This window comes from Perna viridis, chromosome 2 (genome assembly GCF_037379345.1).
Source record: "Perna viridis isolate PV_CMFRI_1.1 ecotype Kerala chromosome 2, ASM3737934v1, whole genome shotgun sequence".
Classification (NCBI taxonomy): domain Eukaryota; kingdom Metazoa; phylum Mollusca; class Bivalvia; order Mytilida; family Mytilidae; genus Perna; species Perna viridis.
In genome coordinates, this window is record NC_142446.1 from 21398540 (window position 1) to 21424735 (window position 26196).

Below are 26196 nucleotides of genomic sequence, written 5' to 3' on the forward strand. Positions count from 1 at the left end.
ACATATCTGCTCAATTCAAAACAATACTTTTTTTTTTGTATTTTTGGCAACTTTTTATACCTCGTTGAGGCAAAAATCATTTTTTAGCTCACCTGTCCCAAGACTATGTGAACTATTGCCATCACTTGGCGTCCGTCGCCGTCCGTCGTCGTTAAAATTCTTCTCCCCTGAAACTACTAAACCAATTAGAACCAAACTTGGTATGAATGTTTCTTGTGGTATCCTCCATAGAACTGAAATGGGGATTTTTGTTTCGTCGAAAAACATGGCCGCCGTTACTAATAATAGTACATAGGGGTCAGACAATAGTTTTTTGCATATATCTCCAAAACCGTTAGGGTTTGCCAAATTCTTTTATTGCTGAAATGATCCATATTATAAGGCTTACTAAAGTATCCAGGGAGAAAAAGATGTCAGACGTTTCCTTGTTAGAGTTATTGCACTTGAAAGGTCAAAAATGATTATTTTTTTTTTACAAATTTTAGCCAATATCTTGAAAACCATGATAGATAGAATAAAACTTTAAATTGTTGAAATGATCCCTATGACACGACCTACAAATGTTTGTGGGGATCAAACTTGTTGGATGACTCCTTGTTACATTTTTTGCCCTTAAAAGACAAAAAAAATGTGTTTTTAGCAGTTTTCAGTCAATATTCTGAAAACTATAATAGATAGAATGAAACTTTCAATTGATAAAAGGATCCTTCTGATAAGTCCTACCAAAGTGTTCATTGAGTGAAAATTGTTGGACAGCTCCTTGTAAGAGTTATTGTCCTTGAAAAAAAAAACAAAAAAAATAAATAAGTAGGTGAGCTATTAAGGGTCCTTGGAGCATCTTTTTTACGTTTTTTTTATACTTCTAACTTCTTTTTTTTCTGCAAAACGAAGTAAATACACATATGTATGTATCAATATGCTGCCAAATGTCTCAGCTTTACAATGATACCAAGAAATTTGCGGTAACACTTGGGTTTTGTATCAAAATGAATACTCTGTCTCAAAGAAATCGCTTAAATTGACATATTTTTCAATGTCGAAACCCCTAGAGTATTTATTCTTCAGTAAAAAATGGCTTACTAGTATTTGTTATTTATGTTCGGGATATTCACAACTGAAATTTCTTGGATTCTGTTAGCGACTTGTGGCGATTTTCGTAGTCAGAATTTATAAAACCAAAACAAAAAATGATAATAAAAATAAAAAATACCAAAATGGGAATTTCAATATTCCCGTAAAAAGTCGCATAACTTCGACTCTACAAGATATTACTCGACTAAAAAGTCTCAAATTTCGAATCATTCGATAGAAATTAAATTTCCTGAATTAATAAACCACCATTAACTGATTTTCAAGAAAGATTTTTTTAAATGTTTTAAAATTTAACCCCTTCCCCGAAAAAAAACTGGTCTCAGTATCAAGCATAATTCTCATTTACAGCATACCGACACTGTGAAACTCATATTTTAGGCATTCATAATTTAAAAGATAATTATTTGCCAAAAATATCTGAACAATTCAGGCGTGTGATTTTTTAATAGGGGTACAATTACTATAAAATCGTAAAAAGTAGAATTTACAGAATTTCAGAATTTCTTCTATATCACCCGTTATTATCTTTTTTTTTCAGAATACCGTAGTTTAAACAAGCTTTTGTGTGATACAGTAGATTTGTATAGTGTCTAAGCTTTCAAATGGGCCAGATAATTAATATTTGAAAGTAAAGTTGGTGCAAAAATTACCACCCCTACCTATGAAAAAAACCTCAACATGAAGAAATATGTTAATTTTTAACATATAAACGGCGTACACTGGGCATGTTGCGGGCTATTGCTTTCATTATCGGTGCATCCAACATATTTGCTAATTTCAAGAGCGTAGGCGACAATAATGTGTTTTTTTTCATAAAAAGGAAAAATTCATAAAGAAATTCAAACGCCTGAATTGATCAGATATGTTGAGTAAATCATTATCTTAATTATGAATGCCTAAAATATGAGTTTCACGGTGTCGGTATGCTGTGAATAAAAATTATGTTTGATACTGGGACCAGTTTTCTAGGGGTAAGGGTAATATTTTAATTTTTTTTTAATTCTTTCTTGAAAATTAGTTTTGGTGGTTTATTAATGTAGAAAATAAATTTAGTCACGCAATAACTTGTAGAGTCAAATTTGTGCAAATTTTCGCAGGAGTGGAAATTCCAATGTTTTGGGAATTAAAAAAATATATTCTGACTACGAAAATCGCCACAAGTCATCAACAGAGTCCCAGGTGTATCAGTTGTGATGATATTGAACGTAAATAACAAATAAGCTATTTTTTACTATAGAATAAACACTCTAGGATGACTGGATAGACTACCCAAGTGTATTTCGTTCAGCATTTTTCTAATCGGCGTTGTGACGTCTATTTTGACATAACGTAATCATAAAACGACAGAACGTAAAGATAAAATTACAGAACGTAATGACGAAATGACAGAACGTAAAGACAAAACGACATAATGTAAAGATGTTCCTACATAACGTAAATACAAAATGACCACATGTAATTATAAAAACCACAGCAAGTAATATAAAGTTAACAACACGTAAACAAATGCGTATCTCATCAGACAGTTAAGGCATTCCATAGACTATATTCAGGTTACATATTTGATAGTGGGAAGTTCCTGTGTGTTAGCTCAACATCTGCGCCATAAACGTGATCTTTAAATATTACAAATACCTGAATTCATACACTTAATAAAAGTACATACCTCATTGTTCACTGCTCGTTCACTAAGAATGTCATTATCCATAACCTACTACTACGCAAAATAATCAATAGTAAACCCGATATAAAAATCCGGAAGTGATTTATCGTTCAAAGTTCTATTTTCGCTTTCGTATTTAATTATTGCTCGTGTGTATGGTTTTCTGAAAGTCGACTGGTGGTGTCTGACTTTTTGGCTTAATTTATCCAGCAACTTCTTATTTCAAACGGTAAGGTTCATGTTTTGTTCCCTGTAGACCAATTGTCTAGAAGAAGTACAGTGTAATATTAGAATAGTATCGAAGGAAACAATCCGTGAACAAAACTAAGCCGGTGATAATCATGATGTGAGGCTAATTCTTGTTGGTCGCCTCCGTTAGCATGGTAAGTGAGTCATACATATTAGACCACGCAAATGACAAAGCCGTGAACGCCATAGAACAAAGTACCACACAGACGCACATACATGTAGGTGGATCCAAAGGTGGCCTCAGGATGGCCCGCCCCTATCAATTTGTGAAAATGAAAATGGCGTATTGTACGGGACTCTGAATAGGACTTAATCTTTTTGTAATCAAAATCAATTTTGTGTACACAAAATTGAATTCTGTCATAATGAAATAATTTTTTGTCGTACAAAACTATGTTATACAGACTTGTTTCATGATCAAAATACATATCGAATGAAGCCTTTGATGAATTGGTGAATGATATTTTTGCACTTAAACCGAAATATTCTTTTTGTGGATTAATAGGAGATTTTAATAGTAGATGTAGTCGGTTATCAGATTATATTGTACCCAATGAGGGACTTTTGCAGTTTCTTAATTATGATAATAATACTATTTAAAACTCTATGTATGATTATAGAAAATTGTTGTTGAATAATATACCATTAGATAGATCATCACAAGATCTCACTAGGTAACATATGGTTATAAGCTTATACATTTTTGTAGGAACAATAACATGTATATAGCCAACGGTAGAGTTGGCAATGATACTGGTATTGATAAAACTACATGCAAGGATTCTAGCATTGTAGATTATTTATTATGTGATTCAGCAGATATACTCCCCTTTGTTGGGGAATTTAGTGTATTTGACAAACAAGGTGAATTTGTTAAACGGTTCAGTGAAGCGGAATTACTTGATCAATATACGGGTGATCTCGACTCAATTGATCCCGATACTTTACAGGAGGGTTTAGATCGTTTTGTAAATAGGTTAAACTTGGCATTTACGGATTGCGCGTGCAATACTTTTGGACATAACTTCGAAACGACTTCGCAGAGAACCTTGGATTAGTGAAAATTGCCGCTGAAAGAGAAAGCTTTTTCATGAAGCTAAACACAGACATAGCGAACTAAAAACCGAAGAGAGCAGAGTTGCATTAAAATCTACTGGCAAAAATTATAGACAAGAACTTAATAAAAGTCTCGCGGACTGTCTGTTCAGATTAGAAAATCATCTACGCGACACGGCAAAAAACGGATCCCGTGAGTTATGGAAGCTTTTAGATAATTTCAACGGAAACTCCGATAGTGGTCCACAGGTTTCTTTGGATTCTCTGTATGATTTTTTTTTCAAAAATCTTAAAGCTGCATTATCTGTCATTTTCGTAATTTTTGTTTCTGTTGAAATATACCTCAGCTTTGAATTATTTCTACCAAATTGTACTTTTCCTGTATCATTTCATTCGAAATCCACAAATAAAATGTGTTAAATACATGAAATAGGTGTCTATATATTTATTGTCTTGCAAGACAAAAAATCGACCAAGATAAATCCGTATGCATGTGACTTCTGGTGACCTTAATCCACGCATGTGCTGTAAGGGTCTCTGTTTAAAAAACACATCTGATTGCAAAGCGAAAGTGGTAATCAATGGCAAGGAAGACCGTCGGATTCAAGCCGTAAAAGTCATAAGTTTGAATATTATCCAAGGATCCTTTTAAAATTTACGCATTGTGATATAATGTGGCACAAATATGGTCAATAACTGTAATCATTTATTTGAAAACTAATCAAGAAATAGATGAAATGAATTGTCAACAAGACACGTGCTTACCTGTGTATCCGTTATTGTTATTTTTTAACCAAGGTTAAAGTATTTTGAACCCAGGTTAATGTCCTGTCGGCAATCTTCGGAAGTAATGGCGAAAAATATCTTTGATTAAAAAAAAACGTTGTTTTCACAATATTCTGAAGGTATTATAGACATTTATCGCTTCAATTGCATTACTACAAACTTATTTCATTTTAACAGCAAAATTCATTAGGATCAAAACTGAACAAATTTGATAGCTAATGCAGCTTTAAGTGAGATTCAGAGCGTGATGATTTTGATTTTGTTATATCCGATAGTGATGAGGAAGTGGTTAATGATATTCTGAAAGGAGAAATTACCGCTGACGAGATTGTGCGAGCAGTCAATTTTTTAAAGAACGGAAAGGCTGCGGGTTGCGATAATGTCGCTAACGAGTATCTTAAGTCCACTATTGCTTCACTTTTGCCTATTTATGTAAAGCTCTTTAACCTAGTTTTGAATACTGGCACCAAACCGGAAGTTTGGACCATGGGAATTTTCATTCCTATTTACAAAAATTAGGGGGATCCTACGAACCCAGATGCATACAGAGGAATAACATCAGTGTCTTCTATTGGAAAAGTCCTTACTTCTTTATTAAATAACAGATTATCTGAATATGGTAATTTATATTCTTTGATTCCGGACAGTCAGGCCGGGTTTAGAAAGGGATATGCTACCACAGATAACATTTTCTGCTTGCATGTATTGATAGAGATCTATCTGGCTATGGGGAAGAAACTTTTTTGTACATTTGTCGACTTTAAAAAGGCCTTTGACACTGTCTGGAGGCTTGGATTATGGCAAAAGCTGGTTAAAAATAATGTTTCTGGTAAAATAATAAATGTGGTATATAATATGTATCGCAGCATTAAATCATGTGTAAAATTGGGAGGTGATGTATCTGGACTTTTTTTTCTGTGATATTGGAGTACGTCAAGGTGAGAATTTGTCTCCTTTTTTGTTTGGTATTTTTTTGTCAGACCTAGAAAAATATTTTGTTCATAATAATGTAAATGGGCTGCAGGATATTAATGATAAATGTAAATATATGCTTAGAACATACATAATAATATTCGTATTATTTTATGCTGATGATACAGCAATTTTAGCTGAAACGCCAGATGACCGTCAGAATTGTTTGAGAGTTTTTGAACATTTGTGATGCAGTAAAATTCTGTGTGATTCAGCAAAAAATAAAAATAAATAAAATTGCATTTTAGCTTAAGTAAATAGATGATGTCTCGACATATTTGTAAATTTAGCCGAAAGAAAGAAATATTTGTAACATTAAATAATACGTAATCTGTGACGATAGGCTAAATAGGTTTGAATTCTTTGGTGTCTGCTCAATTGTCTTGCTAATAATTTAGGTAAAAAACTGACACTTTATAGAGATTAGCAAAATGTATTTAATTGCTTTGGGTAATAGTTTCCATTGTTTAAGAATAAATAAATTAAAACAGTGTCATACATAAAAAGACAACGTAAGTTTGAGTAAACGTAATCTTACATAACCAAACGTTTCCTATACTAAGGCGTTATGAATATTCATCTTTGGAAATTAAGTAAAATTAAGATATTTCATTGGTAAATAAAAGACAGGTCCGACAGCACGTGATACTGGGATTTTAAGGGAGCTCAACCCAGCCCTGATATCACTGTGTACGTTTAGGACAATAAAGAGTAAAAACTTGATATCTTTATTTACCAGGTACGTGAACAATTTAAATCGATATCTTATTTCTAAATTTTATAATTATAATTTTAGAAGTAAAATTTTTAGTTGAAGTTTCATTTAAAGCAACTAAGTAAATAATTAAATTCTTATTTATTAAAATAAATAAACGAAAAAAGTATTTTAATCAAATAACTAGAAGTATAAATAGTATTAAGCTTAACTTATTAGCAAAATATATTTTGATCACTGTGTACGTTTAGGACAATAAAGAGTAAAAACTTGGTATCTTTATTTACCAGGCCAGCCTCGAAAGCATGCAGTGTCCGATGGGACACGGACACAAAACCAAATTACATGCATGCTAGACATGGCAAGAAAATACCATCACTCCACCAGAATCTAACACGAACTAGTTTTCCCCAACAACAAAATGTCACTCCACTCGAAAATTATAGTGACTGTCCATAAAAACGTGTCGGACGGGGAGGCAGTCGACATCTCGAGGAGCCATGCCATGACCTCTCCGCTCCGATCACACAATTTAAGACATAACACATTATTGTAATGAATGGCGTCTTGGTATTAATGTTGATAAAACTAAAACTGTTATATTGACAAAGAGAAAGTCAAAACGTAATTATGAGTTCAAACTGTTTGGATCAGTAGTTGAAATTTTAGATATTATTAGGTATTATTTAGGTATTATGTTTAATTATAATGGAAAATACACTGTTGCAAAAAAATAAGTTAGCAGCGCAGGCACAGAAGGCTCTGTTTGCCTTTTATACAAAATTGCGTAATATTCCAATCCCTGTAGATCTTCAGTTAAGAGATTCCCTTGTTTTACCCATAGTACTTTATTATTGTGAAGTGTGGGGATTTGAGGATAAACAGGTTTTGGAAAAGATATATTTACAGTTTTGAAAAGAGTGCTTAGTTTACACTCCAGAACAGCGAATTATATGGTTTATGGGGAGACAGGTGCCTACCCGCTGGCAAAAAGGTTAAGATTAGAATGTTGTGCTTCTGGTCAAAACTGTCCACAAATCAATCAAAACTATCAGGTATTATGTATCAATTACTTTTCAAATGCACTCAACAAATCTTTTGAAGTCAAAATGGATCGATTTTATTAAATCGATTTTAGAGTAATCAAGGGAACCAAGGTTGTAGCGGTAATCGAAAGAATGTAATCCAGGGACAAAGACCAGACATGGAAAACAGACATACACAACAAAGAACATAAAGTAACTAAAATCATACATACAAAGTAACAAAAGTAAATGAGCAACTCGGACTCCACTAAAAACTGGGACCATGGACCAGGTGCACCGTCCTCTGCTTTTATAGAAACACCGCCGAGTTGCTCATAAAAAATCAAGTCCGGGGAGACAAACGAGGAAAGGAAAACTATGATCCGTTGAATAAATCAGTTTTCATGGTGCTAATGGATACACCATAACGATCCACGAGTTCATGATGACGACCATAAAACTTCTGTAGTGGTGACTTCAATCCTGTAGCAACATAACCCTGTTCCAGAAGCCTATTTGTTAGAGTTCTAGGGCGATACAAAAAGTCTGCGTAGTTTCGGCAAGCTCTGGCATAACGTATGAGTTGTTATATGAATACTGCATACGCAGGAGCCGAAGGGATGTTGCCACAGATGAAAAGAAAGTTGACAATTCTGAATGAAAAGTCATCACGTTTGTCGTAAAGTTTGGTCAGTAGTTTTCCTTTACCATCGATTTCTAAGTGTAGGTCAAGATATGAGGCTGACTTCACAGTGTCTGTAGTATCCTTCATCTCAAGTTCGTTTGGGTAGATGCGATGTATCAAACCCCCGAAATTAGGATTGTTTAAAGATAATACGTCATCTATATAGCGGAAACTGAGATTGAAGGATCTAGCCAATCTTTCTTTCTGATCAGATCAGCTATAAAGTCAGCCTCATAAGAGTGAAGGAATAGGTCAGCAAGTAAAGGATCACAATTTGTTCCCATTGGAATGCCGACCGTTTTTTTAAAAAACACGTCCTCCACACTGGTCAAATATGTTGTCGATTAAACATTCCAGCATTTTGTAAACAACTTCCTCTGTATGTTTGGAAGATGATTTGGAATTATTTCTTACAAAGTATGAGGAATCTCTACTAAGAACTATATATTTGCATTAGATGTACCATCTTTTTTGAAAAAAACAACGATGTATAATGTTTTTAAGTCGTGATTTTAACTGAGTATGGGGAATAGAAGTATACAGTGTTGGAAAATCATAGGTTTTAATGCTATTATTTTCCGATAATAGTCTTGAACTGATTATCTTCAAAAGATCTTTCGAATTTTTCAGGATCCATATTGAATTAATACCACTACTGGAGTAACAAGTGGTAGGACTGTAGACCCTCTTTGACAGTTGTGAGTATAGAAGTTAAAAGTTTTGAAAGAGGTTTGGTGGTACATTTTGCAGATCCAGCTATGAAACTTGTTTGTATGGATTCTTGTGAAGTTTAGGAATCCAGTACATAGACGGTAAATCACAATCATCGTCCTTGGTAAAGAGACCAAAAGAGGTTAGCACAGATTTATGGTTTTCCACAATCTCTTCTTTGGAGGGAGTGGTAGCAGTGTAGGTCTTATCACTGCTATTGTTTTCTACGTCTACCTCTGATAATAAACATTGGATATAAAACGTTTTGCAGACAAAAACAATGTTGTTTTGGGCTTTGTCTGCTGGTACGACAACATATTTGTCATGTATAGTAGACAATGTTTTTGCTACATCGGAGTCTTGAAAACTGATGTAGCCTTGGCACTCATTGACCTACTTAAAACTTTCATTCGTTTCAAAATTAAAGACCTCACGGCCTGTAACCACTCTGACAGAGAATCAATGTCTTCTTGTTCGCTTTTTATCCATTTTCTTGCATAGTCCTCGACGGCATCCATAAGAACTTTAAAGTTATAATTCCAATTTATGGAGCGTGGTTCACGGTATTTGGGACCTTTAGAAAGGATATTAAGCAGAGATTCGTTTTCGATAATGGTTAAATCTCCCGTAACGATGTGACCAGAAGGACCATATTTGAATGGAGAGGTTTTGCAAGAACAGTCAGATGGTTTAGCATTGAAGTCCTCAATCTCGAGGTTCTGCAATAGCCTTTTATAATTGAAAATTTTGGATGCGATGGGTGAAGTATAGGAATATGAAATAATTGGTATGGATTTGTCTTTGAAATATGGGGGAATTTTGTTGGTAACGTTTTTGTGATGGAGGATGTTAGCTAAATTAATTGCATCTATACCTTTGTTGACAAACGGTAGTGGAAGAAATGATCGTGTTTTAGATGACTCAGGTCTGAGTTATATTTGGGACGGTCAGTGTGCACTGGAATCAATTGAGATAAAATCATGTATACAACAGATTCTAAAAGATCAGTTAATTTATACAGAGTTGGTATTGTAATATGTTGAATAGCTCAAAGGGTCAGTTCATTTAAAACCGACATGCGAGTTCAAGTTAGAAAACTACTTAAAGAAGAGACGTCAGAGTTACGCGAAATTTCGTTGTAGCAATATACGATTTCCTATAGAAACCGGACGACGGAATAACATTCCTCGTGAAGAGCGTTTCTGTTATCTTTGTAATGATAGATTGGTTGGCGATGAGTTTCACTTCCTATTTGTATGCACAAACGAGGTTGTACACCAACTGCGTGTGAAACTTATACCGACCTACTACCACAAGAATCCATCTCTGTCGAAGAAGCAAGGCATGTTGTCGTTGTGTATTGTTACCGTTCTAAAAACATTGCCATTATTTATAGACAACTTTTTACTTGAATCGACATTACTGAACTCAGTTCTCCCCTATGCACATCGATTATACCTTACTCATATATTGCAGGCAGTACTTTTTATTAATTGTGTTAGAATGTTACTTGTATAAATGTTTGTTACACTTCTGTCATGTTCACCATAGTATTGGATGTTGTAGTTGACTGCCTCTTATTACAGTCCTGTACTGTCTTAGTGTATAATAAAATCTGAAAATCTGAAATCATTGGACATAGTAACCGCGGGTCTCGCAGGTTTCCGATTACTTCCAGCAAGGGCATATCATATCCGTATTATGTCATATGGTACTCCTACAAGGAAAGAGATTGGAATTTCGAGCTAGCCAGACAACCTCTAGCATTGCTGGAGTAATCATATGGTTGATGCGCTATTCTGCAAAAGTAATACCTACTAAAGTATATGTGTCAGATATATATATAGGACATTTTGTACAATATTGTTTATTCTAATATGACGTCCTATTTTGGCTAAATACGGATAATACTTTTTTGCAGCATATAATATGTCCTTGCTCAAAGTAATCGGAAACCTGCGTCTGCAGACCCGCGGTTCCTATATCAAATGAGAGACCTTCTTACAAAAGGTGTAATTTCATTTTTGTTATGTATATGCATTGTATTTTTAAAGCAAAGTAGCAATTAACTCTTGAGTAAAACTTTTTTAAAAATAAGAAAAATACATGAACTAGTAAGTAAATATTTTCCAAGATGATATTTAACCATGAAATAATATCTTGGATAAAAAAAATTTTGCGAAAAGACATCCCATGAAATTATATTCTGGATGCTAATTGATTTTTTAAAGTCATCCTGGATATTAATTGATATCTTAAAACATCCTGGATACTTATTAATATCTTGACTTTTTATGAGCAACTTGGGGGTGTTTCTAGAAAAGCAGAAGACGCTTACCTACCGATGCACCAGGTCCATGCTCCCAGTTTTTAGTGTAGTCCGAGTTGCTCATTTACCTTTGTTACTTTGTATGTGTTAATTTGGTTATTTTATGTTCTTTGTTGTATATGTCAGTTTTCCATGTCTGGTCTTTGTCCCTGGATTACATTCTTTTGATTTCCGCTAGAATCTTGGTTCCCTTACTCTTAATACATCCTGGATAACATGTCACATCAAAAACCATCCAAGTCATTAATACCTTACATTGTGAACTCTATCCAACCATTACCATATATATTATCAGGGCCACGATATATATTTATTGCCATTGCCAGTTATTTAATCTGGTTCCTGATCTGGTTCCTTGGTCAATATCTTAAACAACCTAAAGATCGCTAAAAATTGGAGAGAAAGTTGTGGAATATTACCCGCACTAATTAGTAACCAGTTGTTTTGATTGAAAAACATTCGAGTCATCACGGATTCTGAAGGAGTAATCATATCAAGGGAATCAGTATTCTAGCGGAAGTCACTGAATTTTAGAGCATATTGCATTCGTGCCATTTCGGATGTTGAAAGCAAGCCAAAATCAGTGGCATAGCATATTTGACGATTAGCGATTTTGGAGACTTTAGTCTTTGATTTTTTTCTGACACAGTCGGTATAGTTTCTCTTTTTACCCTTGGACCTTAAAGACGATTTTCCATGATCTTCTATAACCTTGGTTCCTTTGATTACTCTTCCATGTAAACGCAAGTCACCAGATCGCAATTCTGTTTCCCGATTGGCCAAATACTGATAACTTAGTGGCGTTCGGAAAAAACTGCATCGAAATTGCGTGCCATGTGTTATTTCCTGAATTAAATGTAGAAAATTATAAGTAAAAAGAACAAAATTTTACCGCGTCGGCTATCCTTTTTAAAAGACAGTACCTGTTTAATTAGTGTCCTGAAAGGAAGCCATTCCAGATACTTGATTTAATCAATGTGTACATGGAAACAATTTAACAGCCATGGAAAACTAACTATTATAAGATATCCCCAAATAAAATTTTATATTTATTTATTTTTCGGTAAAGTATTCCACAAAGGATACAATTGGATGTTACAAATATAGTACAATGGAGTAAATTGTACAGGAGCAGAAGTATATTGAATGATTAATTGATATTCTCTAGACTACGTATCAAAGTGTCTATTCGTGAACTTAGGCTTCAAGCTCCCACTTTTAAATTATAGTTACACAACTTTACGTAAATGTTTAAATGAGTTTTATTTGGGTCATTATCAAGCATGGTAGTACTCCACTTGAAGAGTATAGTCTTCAATTATTACTGTACTGACTTTGGATAATATACAAGAGTAATCAAGGGAACCAAGATTCTAGCGGAAATCAAAAGAATGTAATCCAGGGACAAAGACCAGACAGGGAAGACAGACACACACAACAAAGAACATAAAATAACCAAAATAATATGTACAAAGAAACAAAAGTAAATGAGTTTAACGATGATACGTCTTCTATATAGCGAAAACTGAGATCAAAGGATATGGCTAAAAATGGACCTTCCTTTGGATTAGATCAACTATAAAGTCAGCCTGATAAGAGTGAATAAGTCAGCGTTTAGAGGAGCACAATTTGTTCCCATTGGAATGCCGACCGTTTGTAGAAAAACGTGTCCACTACACTGGACAAATATGTTGTCGATCAAAAATTCCAGCATTTTGAAAATTTTCTTCTATTTATTTGGAAGATGATTTGGAATCGTTTCCTACCAAGTATGAGGAAATCTCTACCATGTACTAGCGCATTCAATAATTCTCTGAGCTTTTTGATCCAGCTGACCATGCATGATTTTATTGAACAAAAAACTGTTTCTCTTTTGCAGATATTCATTGAAATGGCCGTTGAGTTTAAACGTAGTGACCAGAAACAGTTATCGGAATGGATTGGAGGCAGACATAAGTACACTCTGTTGTACAAGATTTCTAGAGACGGTTGTAATGTGAACACATTCCATACTATGTGCAATAACAAGGGTCCAACTCTCACTCTCGTATATAACCCTTCTAGATCGGTTTACGGGGGATATACATCTTTGGCCTGGAGATCAGCTGGTGGGTATCAGATTGACACAAAAGCATTCTTGTTCCGCTTGTACCAAAATGGTACATTGAAGCCAACCAAATTTCAACGATCAGGCAGCGGTAATGATATGTATGACCATGCCAGTTATGGGCCAACTTTTGGAAGTGGACATGATCTGTATACCTTCAGTGGAACAATCAATCACAATGGAACATGTTACATTCTAAATGGTGGATGCTCAATCGGAAATTCTTACAATGCACAAGGCGAAAGCATCAATACAATATGCAATGGAGATTTACAGGCTTTAGATCTTGAGGTTTATTCGGTTGAAGGTAATTAAGTGTCCGTCCGAGCAAATCCAGTGATGCAGATATCAAATAATAGTCTTTTCAAATAGAGAAAGCATCCTTGAGTGAAATCAGATTGTTAGATCGGTGGGGTTTTCATCGTGTTGCAATAAAAGATCTTACTGTTCACATTGTCCTGTTAAAATTGTACCATAGATGGCCGCATCAACATCAAACATAATTAAGTGGAAGTTTGTAAGAATCAGGCAAAATGGGAAAAATCAGAAGCATGCGTGTTCATCAAATCATATTGATAAGTTCTAAATTTGAGTCAAACTTACATAAATGATAAGCAGTGCCTAAGACAAAAGAAAATGTATTAAATAGCCAAATGATAAAATGAGATAATGTATTTACAGATTTCACTGGCGGTCCTCTAGACATACCTTGGAGGAAAACTCCAGAATGGAATATAAAGGTATTTATCATTTTCGAAATTATCTAGACGAAATCAACGTGTTTGAGATTTTTTTTTTACAAAAAAGGTTCATTTTTTCATATTTAAAACTTTTTCATATGTATCCGTCTCTTAAGTTTACGCATGGAAGTATCACCGGATTTTATTTACTCGCATGCAGCATTACAATGTAACTGGAGGCATACAAGAATATTATTTTTACATACGATAAACTGGATAAAAATATTTTATATACATACAACACAACTAGTTTATATCAATTACGCACATAAAATTATTCCAATGAACCAAATTCAATCTGTTAACCAATTTCAAAGCTTGACATAACTTCCAATGAATTTATCAGCTACATCAACATGTAAGTATGTACTAATTTACAAAAAAAAAAAAAAAAAAACACGCAGCGCAAACCCTGCTAAAAATGGGACAAACTAAGGTGCTCCGCAAGTGCGGACAGTTCCTGCGTCTTGCAAGATACCTGACACGTTGGTTGTTACACGGTCAATTCAAGTGAAAGAGGATGAATATCTATGACAGTTGCAGATCTTTGGTTATATTGGGAAAGAGCATGCCAAATTGATCAATCGGGTTGTACCGATGGCAGTAGAACTGTTGAAATGACGACCTTATTTCATGAGTGACATACCTTGTTCTAGTAGTTTTTGTGTCATTCGCTGAGCTGTATCTAGAAAAAGCTGTGTACTTGACCAAATTTCTAGAAAAGTGTACCAGCCGAGAGAAAAACTCAATACGCTGGAACAACTGGAATTTTGCTACAAAGGAAAGGATAGTTGACATTGCTGAAATCAAGTCGTTACTTTTGCTTTGGTCAGTTTCGACATGAAGGTCAAGATAAGAGGCAGACTTCAGTGTGTCTGAATAGTGGTCTTTCATTGCAAGCCCTTTTGGGTAGAAGATATTAATGTACCGGTAGTCACCGAGTCTAAACTTATTCAGTGATAAAACACCATCTTTATATCAAAACCTGAAATTTAAGGACTGTGGCAACTAGCATTCTTTTAATTTAATTTAGACATATTTATTTGCTACAATATCAGCAACGGGATTGGACCTAAGTTATACAACATTATCGAGGTCCTCTTCCGGTATAAACAATGATTATAGTGGTATACATAATGACGACAATTACATATATATGAACTACACCAAAAGTCATATCATCTCTGTCGCATGCAGGTCCGGGTGTTAAAAGTATAGGCCTGCAGCAGCGCTAAGCTTGTCGTAAAAGGCGACTAAATAGTGCTCAGAACCCTAGCCGGGGGCTAGGGCGCTCTGCCCACAGAGCAACTGGGATGTGTGCCCCAGGTGGTGGAATGGGGTACCCCTGGGGTGTTACATGTTGGGGTTGTCAGGCTATAATACGGAAAACCTGACCGCAAACCATAGTTGTGCACCGTGTTGGGAAAGATGCCACGTTCCTCGCACGTTAAAGACCCTACTGTGGTATTCTTCCGGAGTAGGAACCATAGGGCTCCGCCACAGGAGGCTAAATTGCCCGACCCTACCCACCTCTCCCTATTTTCAGTGGCAATCAAAGTTTGTCGACCCCATTGCCCTTGTGTCCCATCCCTTTTTCATTTCATCGTCGTCTTATGTTCATTTTATCATCAATTTCATGTTCATCGTCTGGATATAGCTGAAATATTGCTGCTCGGACGTTAAACCCCAACAAACAAACAAAACATATCATCCCTTGACCATAATTGACATACAATATTTACAAGGTGACTTGAGAGAGAAGTGTATTTTTTTAAATCGTGAAAACCGGTTCGTATTTTTGATATATGAATGAATACATTAGAAAATATAAACATTTTGATTTACAGTTAAATTTTCATCACCAGCTAATATCAATTCAATCGAAATGTCATATTGATTAATCTGGGGGAACAATGTCTATGAATTGTGTAATTTTCACATTCCATAAAGAAATGAATAGATTCTTTAACAGGGTGACCACAGCTACAGGACGGATCGTTAATTATATTGACTCGATGAAGATCAGTATTTAATGAACAACAGATATTTCTAAGTCTCGTATGAATTATATTTATCTTTCTCATCCCAAAATTATAATAAATGGGAGATTTTGGAACAGGCTGTTTGATTCGCTCTTTGAAATGCCTAAACTTCTGGAATGTCTTACGTCAGAACTGAGTAAGTTCCAATCTCTAGTTGTGTTAAAAAAAAAGAATGATTTACGAGTGCTAGCCAAGCATTCTTTTTGTTTTAGTAAGTTTTGGAGTGAAGGGAAAAATCAACAGGTGGATACGCACAACTGGTGCCCATCGACATGCCTAATGTCTGTTAAAACACTATTCCACCAGACTGTGCACCCCCGTGCAGGTCCGGGTGATAAAAGAATAGGCCTGCAGCAGTGCTAAGCTTGTCGTATAAGGCGACTAAATGGTGCTCAGAAACCTAGCTGGGGGCTAGGCGCTCTGCCCACAGAGCAACTGGGATGTGTGCCCCAGGTGGTGGAATGGGGTACCCCTGGCGTGTTACATGCTGGGGTTGTCAAGCTATAATATGGAAAACCTGACCGCAAACCATAGTGGTGCACCGTGTTGGGAAAGATGCCATGTTCCTCGCACGTAAAGAACCCTGCTGTGGTATTCGATAGGAGTAGGAACCTTTGCGCTCCGCCACAGGAGGCTAAATTGCCCGATCTTACCCATCCCCCCTTTTTCCAGTGGCAATCAAAATTTGTCGACCCTATTATCCTTGTGACCCATCCTTTTTTTTCATTTCATGTTCATTATATTATCCATTTCATGTTCATTGTCTGAATATAGCTGAAATATTGCTGCTCGGATGTTAAACCCCAACAAACAAACAAAACAACAGACTGTGCAACTATGTTGTTAATCAAAAAGTTCAATATAGATATGATTTCATTATCTGTATGTTGCTGTATTAAGAATTATTTTTCACACATTACAATTCCGATTTATCTCGTTCTATTACTAGGTATGTGTTCTATCAGCGTTGATTTTAACTTTTCAGTCTTTCTTGAAGCAGTGAAAATGTTACAGTCATTTATATTAAAAGTACATTCTTTTTAACAAACATTTCAGTGGTTAGAGGAGTTGAAGTCAAACATTGAACACTACAAGCCTTTGAAAGAGTTAAACGTAGACCAGTCAAGAATTCTGCTTGTTGGGCAAGTTGGAGCCGGAAAATCTAGCTTCTTCAATACCATCAACTCTATATTTCGTGGGTACATTACTAGTCAAGCATGCAGTGGAAATGCTGAGCATAGTCTGACTACTGTGGTAATTCTAGTTATTATAAAGAGTATTAAAAACTTCAACATTTCTTAGTCTTTAATAATAAAACTTTGTCTAAATGTACGACCTGTATGATCCAAAAATCCCATGAGAGACAATAATTTCAAGATTTTGAAATATATTTTATAAAAAATATACCATCAAACAGCAGTTACTATCCACGTCCAGTTTCTGATATGTATATAGCCTATACACATACCAGAAACTGGATAGTAACAGAAGTTTGATGGTATCTTTTGCATTTGAAGTGACCCATGTTGTAAAGAAAGAGGAAAAAAATAAGTGAATGTTTGGTCGGATAGAAAAAAGGGGGAAGGGCAGCCAGAGGCTCATAAAGGGACCTGTCCTTACGTACCTGTGATTAAAGTATATGATGAAGGCACAGGTATCATGAGGATTTTATCTATGTCTGATTTTTTTTATTATTATTTTGCTCTTTTTTATGATTTGTTTCTCTAGTACCGGATGTACCAAGTAAGGAATGGTCCTTCAGGAAAACCAATGAACTTTAGACTACATGATACTCGTGGTTTAGAAGCTGACCAAGGAATAGATGGCCACGAAATCAATTTCATTGTAGATGGTAATTTACCAGACAGACATCAGGTAATACTTTCAATTTTTAGCTTTGAAAATAAAACTTTTTTTACATGCACATTAAAAAAGTGAATTTACTTCTCAAAACAGAACCATAAGATCATGAAGATTCTTTATCTCTTTGCTAAAAGTAGTTTTATATCTTTTTAAAAAAATACTATATGAGTATTTTTAGATATTATTTTGCAGTTTAACCCATCAGTACCTATTTCATCTGAATTACTGGGTTTCAAGACTTCACCTGTATTGGGAGATAAAGTACATTGTGTTGCTTTTGTCATTGATTGTAGTACTATTGATGTAATGCCTGAGAAAGTCTTGGAAAGAATCAAAAGTTTACAATTAAGGTTAAATCAGAAAGGTACAGTAGTGTTTACTATGAAACTGGGTTTTTTCCTACATTGTCTTAGGTACATGTAGGTAAATATCAATTTAAAAAAAAAACACTGAAGCCTTTGTTGAAATGCAATACTTTTAAGGAAGAGCCTTGTTTTAAGCAAATTCCTACTTCATTTTCAACACCATCCTTTAAACATTCTTAAGTGTTATGTAATAACATCTTATTTTTTTATTTGAAAACTTTTTTGTTTTACATAAATACAGCAGAAGGTAAAGGATAACTCTTTAAGGAAGAAAGATATCTTTATTTTAAGATTTACTCTTAACGGATGATTAAAACAAACTATATATATTCTCTGTGTTCTTTGTTTCGTATACTACCTTTCTGTACACAAATGATATTCAAAATTTTGTAATATACATGGAGACCACTTTTGCTCCTTTTAAATAAAAAGGAGACCACAGGTTCTTAAATTTTTTTTAAGTTAAAGAGGTCTGTCTGATAAGCAATATACATATATTTGATAATTTGATACATGTTTTTTATAACATATTATCACAGATATATATTGTTTTGTAGGAATTCCACAAGTTGTATTGCTGACCAAAGTGGATAAAGTTTGTCCCCTGACAGAAGAGAATATTTCTCAAATATTCTATAGTCCAGTCATTCAGGAAGCTGTTGATAGAGTTTCACAAGTCATGGGTCTGCCAAGGTCACACGTTCTACCACTTAAAAACTATGAGATTGAAGTGGAGCTTGATGATAATGTTAACATATTAGCTCTCCTGACACTACAACAAATTCTACGGTTTTCTGATGACTTCATGTATAACTATCTTGACATGTTGGAGGAGGGCAAGTTAAAGCAGACAATAAAAGATTAACTCTATATAATCAGTGTTATCATGAACTATAAATCTTAAATCATATTTACTCTAAAAAGAACAAGACAGTTCATTTCAAGACTTCTAGTTTATTTTTACAATTTAAAGGAATTCACCATTGTTATATGACAGTACTACATAACCTAAACATGTTTTTCAGCCATGTTGTTTTCTTGCCATATAATGTGAGAACTGCTTACATATAGTGTATGCTTTTTTATGATTTACATTCATTTATGTAGTAAAGGAATTATGTTATAGTTCAGTTGAAAAATGAGAGATTAAAAATATTTATCTGTCTGATATCTTCAGATGTAAGTCCATCTGAGAGGTTCCCTTTATTTGTCCGTATTCTGCATACATGACACCTCATGTAGAAAACTGATGAATTGAGTCAAGAAGTTTGCCTACATAGATGTGCAAGTACTTATTGAAACAAGAGGCTGTCCAATTAACAGCAAACCAGATTTTCCAAAAACTGATAAAAATGGCTGTTACATGTAAACAGCAATAGCATGTTTGCAAAAATCAAACTTGACCTTCATTTTGTCACAGGAAACAATTTATTCAAATTTGAAAAGAATCGGAATAATATTTTCAAGTTATTAATTGCACAGACAATGTTTGTCATTGACAGTGTGTGGCATACATCCCCGAACTAATAACAAATTTGTTCCTCAAAATGAGAGAATACTCCCACTTCAAATGTAGTTAAATATTTAACTCTAGAGTCGGAATATCTCCTTTTGGAGTCCTCTAACAATTAGTATTCCCTTATGCACTTCTGCATCGCCTCACCTCACCACCTATCCTCTTCATTTCTGGTAGGACAAAAGGCTTCAAGAAGTTCGCTCCATTTCCCTCTGTCCTTTGCCATGTGTTGTGCTTGTCCCAGACTGTATCCAAGATCTTGAAGCTCGGCAAGGACTATCCCCAGGTAGTGCGGGGTCTGCCAGGTTCTCTCTTCCTAGGTGGTGTCCAATGTAGGGCAACTTTTGGCTGGTGTTCACTTAGCATCTGTAACATGTGGCCAAGCCATCTGAAGTGTCTCTTTTTTAGTTCAGTTGCGATTGATCGGCAATTGCACTTCTACAGCAATTAATCGATTCTGATTTTCTCTGGCCTAAATATTCCTTGGATTCTCCTCAGGCAATTGTTTTGGAATATTATCAACTCCTGTAGATTGCTCTGGATGATATGCCGACATTCTGACCCATACAACAATACTGGCTTAACATTACTGTTGTAGATCTATATTTGTTTTCTTGCTATATACCTTGACATCCAGATGGGTTTCAATCTTGCAAAGGTTGAGCAGACTTTAGACAACCTGGTCTTGTTATCTTTCTTGGTGCTGTTGTCTGCACTTATTATGCACATCTACATACTGGTATGATATCAAAACTTCCTTTAAAACTTTATTCAAATCCATTGAATGGTTAAAGAGGAGTTGCATATACTAAAAGTGTGGACTGGCAAATGGTCAGACAAACGTTTTGATTGCTAAATATCACTCCATATTTTGTTTACACAGGTATAATAGTAGAAAGACAGTTTCAAGGTTATGAATGGCCAGAAGTTTTGAACCTGTATATACCTTATATGACAACAGGGATATAAGTGAAAATTAAACCCAATCTTCATTTTGTCAAATGAAACAACATATCTAAATTTGAAAAGAATCTGCTCAATACTTTTCAAGTTATTGCACAAAGTTATATTTTTGCAACCATAACCTTATTTTGTCACATGAAACAACATATCAAAATTTGAAAAACAAAATCTCATAAATAACTGTACTTTTTCATGTTATCACAATATAGATAAATGTGAATAACCACCACCCAAACACAAAGGATATTTGTGAAAATCATACTTGAGCTTCATTTTGTCATTTGAAACCATATATCTACATTTGAAAAGAATCTGTCATATGCTTTTCAAGTTTAAGCATGGATAAATGTCAAAGTCCCTATTTTTGCAACAAAAAACAACAAATCTAAATGAGCAACTTCAACACCATTAATAAAATAGTTTGCAGGGAGCAACATGATATCAAACCCTTCACAGTTTGGGCAAGTGTGGATTCACCATTCAAAGCTTGATAGCAATTTTAATTTTATGCAGGATAAAAACTTTACCTAAATGAAATTGGCCCCTGTTTTTACCTCCTACTTCCTGAATGGTTTCAGTCACAACCCCTAAATGTTACAATCAAATCTAAAGAGACCCATTCACTTATATTCAAGTTATCATGTAAACATTACACATTGCTTGTTTCTGCCCCTCATTCTTAACCAGTTCTAGTCACAACCTCCAAAATCAACCCCAGCATTCCATTTTGAGGAATGACACCTCATAGTACAAATTTCAAGAAAAAAAATAAATCCATACCTTCCTTTTATGTAATGGCACCTTTTGGTATCTTTACAAAATGTCTATTGAACACTGACAGCATGATACTATTATTCAACTGCAAAGTTTTTGTGTTTGTATAAACTGGCTGCTCAGACAAGGTACAAACATCTGATACTCTGGAATAAAAAGCCTAATCGTGTGCAGCATGATACAACCCAGTTTGATGAACTCTATTCATTTGTGGAAAGTGTGGACACAATATTAGTTTTTGACACATTTAAACATAGGGACTTTTTGTAAATGGTTTTGATACTATATAGCACAATATTTTGAAATTCAATTAAAGTAAATAATTCTGCTTTCTATGTGCTTTCATGAATGCTTTGTAACCCATTATCTCAAAAACAGTTGATGAATAATTAAACTGCAAGCATATTTCTAAAACCCTTTGTAAAGAGGAACAATTTACAGATATATTTCATTAAAATCATATGAAATTTTTTTTAAAATACATTAAATCCCTGTCTTTCAAAAAAAATATGTTTTTAGCCCCTTCGACCTCTAGTCACTTAAAAACAGTGAAATATATTCCGCTACTAATTGAGAAATGAAGGTATGGACTTCCAGATAGAATCCAATGAAAAACTTTTTTTTCAAAATAAGACCAGAAATTAAAAAAAAAAAAAAAAACTTTTTTTGGTGTGACCCCTTTGACCTCTTATAACTGAAAAACCATAAGAGATTTCTGTAATCTGATTGACAAATGCAGATAATAATTTTCATAGGGAATCAAATAAAAAAAAATTTCAAAATCAGACAAAAAAGTTGAAAAAAATTGATTTTTAGGGTGTGGCCCACTTTGGGCTGCTACAGACGGAAAATGCTAAATCCTTTAAATATTCTCAACACACAATTTTATAAGAAACAAATTAAAAAAAAGAATTGTCAAAATTGAACAAGAAATAAACCTTCTATATCAATTTTTAATAAACACCTATTTTACCCATTTAGACCCTATTTTGCAGAAGGTAGGCGCCAGTAACCCCATTTGAAATATCAAGCTTTCTCTACCTACAAGTAACAATACATAAAAATTTCATGACATTTGGTTCACTACAACTAAAGTTATCACACTGAAATGAAAAAGATAACAATCACAACGCTGACCACAACAACAACAGCATCATATCATAATATGACTGTATTTTTGCAGTTTATATGATGTCAGGTTAGACAATACTATAATGAGAGATGTATATTCAGGTCTCCTGGAGGAAATGGACAACAACACATCATATAGATATAAGTAAGAACTGGAAACAAACTGACATGAATCATACTAGTATTTATTTTTGAAAATTACAATTCTTTCATGATTTGCTTATATTACATTGACAAAAATTCAGAGTCTATTTGGAGTTTATACTTCTTTTAAACTGATTTATTCCTATCATACTTTTACAGGAATAATGTTAACCAATAAATATTTTTTTGAAATTTGCATTCAGGTTATAAATTCTTCGTGAAAAAAAAAAAAAACATTCTCCAAAACTCAAAATATATGTTTAAAATGAACAGGAACAATAAGCTTGCCATGCATTATAAGTTGTTGAGATATTCATTGACTTATCATAAATGTCTTTTATTTTACTGAACAATTACAAAAAGTGCAATATGAATAACTTGTATATTAAATTCAGCCTCATTATCAATTGTATGTACAAACTGCAGGTGATCAAATGTAATTGGCTTTAACACTCAATTCAACATGGTTTATCAAAAAAATAAAAATACTAAACAATTATCACAGTATATATGTAGGAATTGGGCGGATCAACTGTATCCCAATTTAAATGAGTTCACATACAGGTCATATGAAAGTTTCCTAATTCCATTAAGGTGGGCAATTAATAATGGAAATTAGATAAGCAGATTTCTCTCCCTTCTACACCATGCCTGGTTTTGCATACATTGGTAAGTGGTAATAGTTATAGCTGAGGAAACTCAAAAATCTGGTATCCACAGCACGTTTGGTACCAGTAGCTTGGTAAATCTTCAACAATTGCTCTTTCTGGGATTCATTCATCTAAAAATATAAATTATAAATGAATAAAAAATCAAGTTTTGTCCTTCACTTATTTTTCATTTCTTCTAGTATTTGAAACAATGTATAATAGCTTTCTTTGTGGAATTACATGAAAATAGTAGAATAAACTATCATTATATTAATTAGTATAGCTCACTAAACAATAGCACACCAGCAATTTTGTTTAGAAATTCCATCATCCACTAAACTCTTAAATATCCACATGGCAAAAAAAACAAAAATGTTCAATAAAACATTCCAATGCTAGAAGTCCTGCTTTAGAGTACTGGAGATAAATAATTTCAATCACTATATTTTCTACAGGACAGCTAGTGCTGCTTTCATATTATACCTACCGGCACATCTTCATCAATTATTTGCCTCACTTTTTCTTCAACAGCATCTATACCCGATTCCTGAAATCAGAATAAATAAAACCTTAAAGAATACTTTCTCAAGGGAATTTAGTTATCTTTTCTGAAATATCATATAATCAGCCTACAGGATTTATTTCAAAGTAGACTTTCATGACAAATAGACATAAAGAAAGAAAACAAGATCTATGTACTTTTTTTTTAAACAGAATGCATAACATTTATCTGATTTAACCAGCAGACATTTGTTAATGGTATAGTTTCAATTAGACAAAGATGAAAAGAGAAATCAGTAAATAATCCAGTACATTCTATGCTACTCCAGTAGATTTACCTACCGGACTATTGCTCAGTAACTCTCTCACTTCATCTCTGAAGTCTGTAAATCTGTCATGATACATTGCCAAACACCAAGTCTCCATAAAATATCTAAAAACAAAATGAAATAAAATAAATATATGCTTGGTGCAAAAATCTCATCTACTAGTATATAGGTACAATATTGGACAACAAATTTGGCCTGAACACTGTTCACTTGAAATTGTGTGTAATTACATTATCCAAGTTTGGTACATGAAATTTCTGATTTCATTGTTAGGTCTAGTTACTGTAAGGACTTTAGAAAACTTTCTTAATGTTTTGTTGATTTAAGTAAGTAAAGTTCTCTTTTAAACTTTATATGTGTGTTAATCAATATCATTATTCTATATGTGCATTTTTTACTTGGATAAATTACAAACTGTTTTCAATGAAGGTAAAATAAAAAGAAATGGGCCATGGTGTGCAGCAATTATGAACTTTTTAATTAAGAGAGAACTGCTAATAAGTAGCAGTGCTAAACAAATACATAACTTGAAAAGGAGAAAAAATATTAGAACAACCAAAAGAAAAAAAGCATATATTTTTAATGAAATCAATGTTCCACAAAACTCATTTTAAATATCTCTTGAGGATGTTTGTAAGTGGTCAAACAATGTGTTAATGGACAGTGGTAAATCATAGTACATCCATTAAAAGTTGTATTGACATAAATCTGTATATATTACTTACTTGTAGAAGTCTTTTATAAGACCTTCATTAAACCTTGACACCATGTTGTTGAGACATCTTTCATGGAGACCATACAGACATACCAAATTACTGGATGGTATTGACTGCAAAAAAATAAATTTACCATACAGTTAAAGTATATAAGCATAAATTTTGTAGCCATTTGACTGTTACAATAAAACAAGAATCCAATAAAGCACTATACTAAAAGTTAATGAAACTCTAAAAAAAACAAGATAATTCAGTCAAACAGTAAGTTAATGTGCAACTGAGCCAAAAAAAAAGCTTATCCATTGTTCAACCCATTTAAGATAAAAGTGCACACAAAATTTCCATTTCCATGAAGGGGTGCTAAGAGCTTTGCAATTTGTTCAAACAAAAACCCTAGAGGCAACAAAACTGTTCGGGCAAACGGGAGCTGATCAGCAAATAACTACTGGTAAGCTGATTGCCTCTACACAACTGATAAAGGTAAAGCTGCACACCAAATTTCAACTTGTTCTGAAGAAGGGTTGCAGAGGACTTTGTAACAGATGTACACACATTGTGACATTAGTAAAACTGAATGCCCCTGATACCTAAAAGCTGGGGTATAATAAAAATATTTTTTTTAACTTAAAATATACACTCATAAAAACGAAATTTGTTAAATTTGAAGTAATCATACAAAAATTTACAAGTTAATATAAGACATGTTAAGAGGGATAGACAATAATATAAACTGTTATCACAGAGATAAGTCTTGCCTGTTTGATATTGTCAATATAATGATGTTTTTGTTAAATATTATTTTTTGTGTTGCTTTATTTTGTATAATAATATGAAATTACAAAATTATCATTTTTGTGTTGCCACTTCAAAATACACTAGGCGACAGACCGATGAACACTCAACTAAACTTTTCTGGATGCCATCACAAAATACCTTGCAACTTAGTGTGATAGGGTATAAAAAGTGGCCACATAATTAAAACATGTTTGATGACTAAATGTATATAATATTATGAAATAGGAAAGGACTGAGAAATTGGAAATTTATGGCAATAAAAGAGGGACCGCCATTA

The 26196-nt window shown here is 33.8% G+C and overlaps 3 protein-coding genes across 7 annotated transcripts in view; 1 reads left to right on the forward strand and 2 right to left on the reverse strand.

Moving 5' to 3' along the window:
• The window catches only part of LOC148624041 (uncharacterized), a 15990-nt gene extending 13092 nt beyond the window's left edge, over positions 1 to 2898 (reverse strand). For both annotated transcript variants that reach the window (XM_088566476.1, XM_088566475.1), the window contains exon 1: positions 2759 to 2898. In XM_088566476.1, coding sequence (XP_088422602.1) covers positions 2759 to 2800 — 42 coding nt within the window. In that variant the 5' untranslated portion in view covers positions 2801 to 2898. The remainder of the gene's footprint in view (positions 1 to 2758) is intronic.
• Positions 2851 to 19565, forward strand: LOC148624042 (interferon-induced protein 44-like). 3 transcript variants are annotated; one of them, XM_088566473.1, is made up of 7 exons: positions 2851 to 2984; positions 13163 to 13697; positions 14072 to 14130; positions 17229 to 17426; positions 17901 to 18047; positions 18228 to 18399; positions 18958 to 19565. In XM_088566473.1, the coding sequence occupies exons 2-7, from the start codon at positions 13175 to 13177 to the stop codon at positions 19263 to 19265; spliced, it is 1407 nt and encodes a 468-aa protein (XP_088422599.1). In that variant the 5' UTR covers positions 2851 to 2984; positions 13163 to 13174; the 3' UTR covers positions 19266 to 19565. The 3 variants fall into 3 exon arrangements, with proteins under 3 accessions (XP_088422599.1, XP_088422597.1, XP_088422598.1); XM_088566471.1 differs by lacking the exon at positions 2851 to 2984 and adding an exon at positions 3001 to 3138; XM_088566472.1 differs by lacking the exon at positions 2851 to 2984 and adding an exon at positions 3750 to 3868.
• Positions 19566 to 22948: 3383 nt separating this feature from the next.
• The window catches only part of LOC148624043 (cilia- and flagella-associated protein 61-like), a 31983-nt gene continuing 28735 nt past the window's right edge, over positions 22949 to 26196 (reverse strand). The window contains exons 26-29 of one of the 2 annotated variants that reach the window (XM_088566469.1): positions 25134 to 25237; positions 24422 to 24512; positions 24066 to 24125; positions 22949 to 23709 (exon numbers count right to left, since the gene is read on the reverse strand). In XM_088566469.1, the coding sequence (XP_088422595.1) occupies positions 23569 to 23709; positions 24066 to 24125; positions 24422 to 24512; positions 25134 to 25237 (396 nt within the window). In that variant the 3' untranslated portion in view covers positions 22949 to 23568. The remainder of the gene's footprint in view (positions 23710 to 24065; positions 24126 to 24421; positions 24513 to 25133; positions 25238 to 26196) is intronic. The other variant, XM_088566470.1, reaches the window with a different exon arrangement.

Coding starts and splice junctions, on each gene's coding strand:
- LOC148624042 (XM_088566471.1), top strand. Junction 13,698..14,071: donor TGAGGTTTATTCGGTTGAAG/GTAATTAAGTGT, acceptor ATGTATTTACAG/ATTTCACTGGCGGTCCTCTA. Junction 14,131..17,228: donor CTCCAGAATGGAATATAAAG/GTATTTATCATT, acceptor CAAACATTTCAG/TGGTTAGAGGAGTTGAAGTC.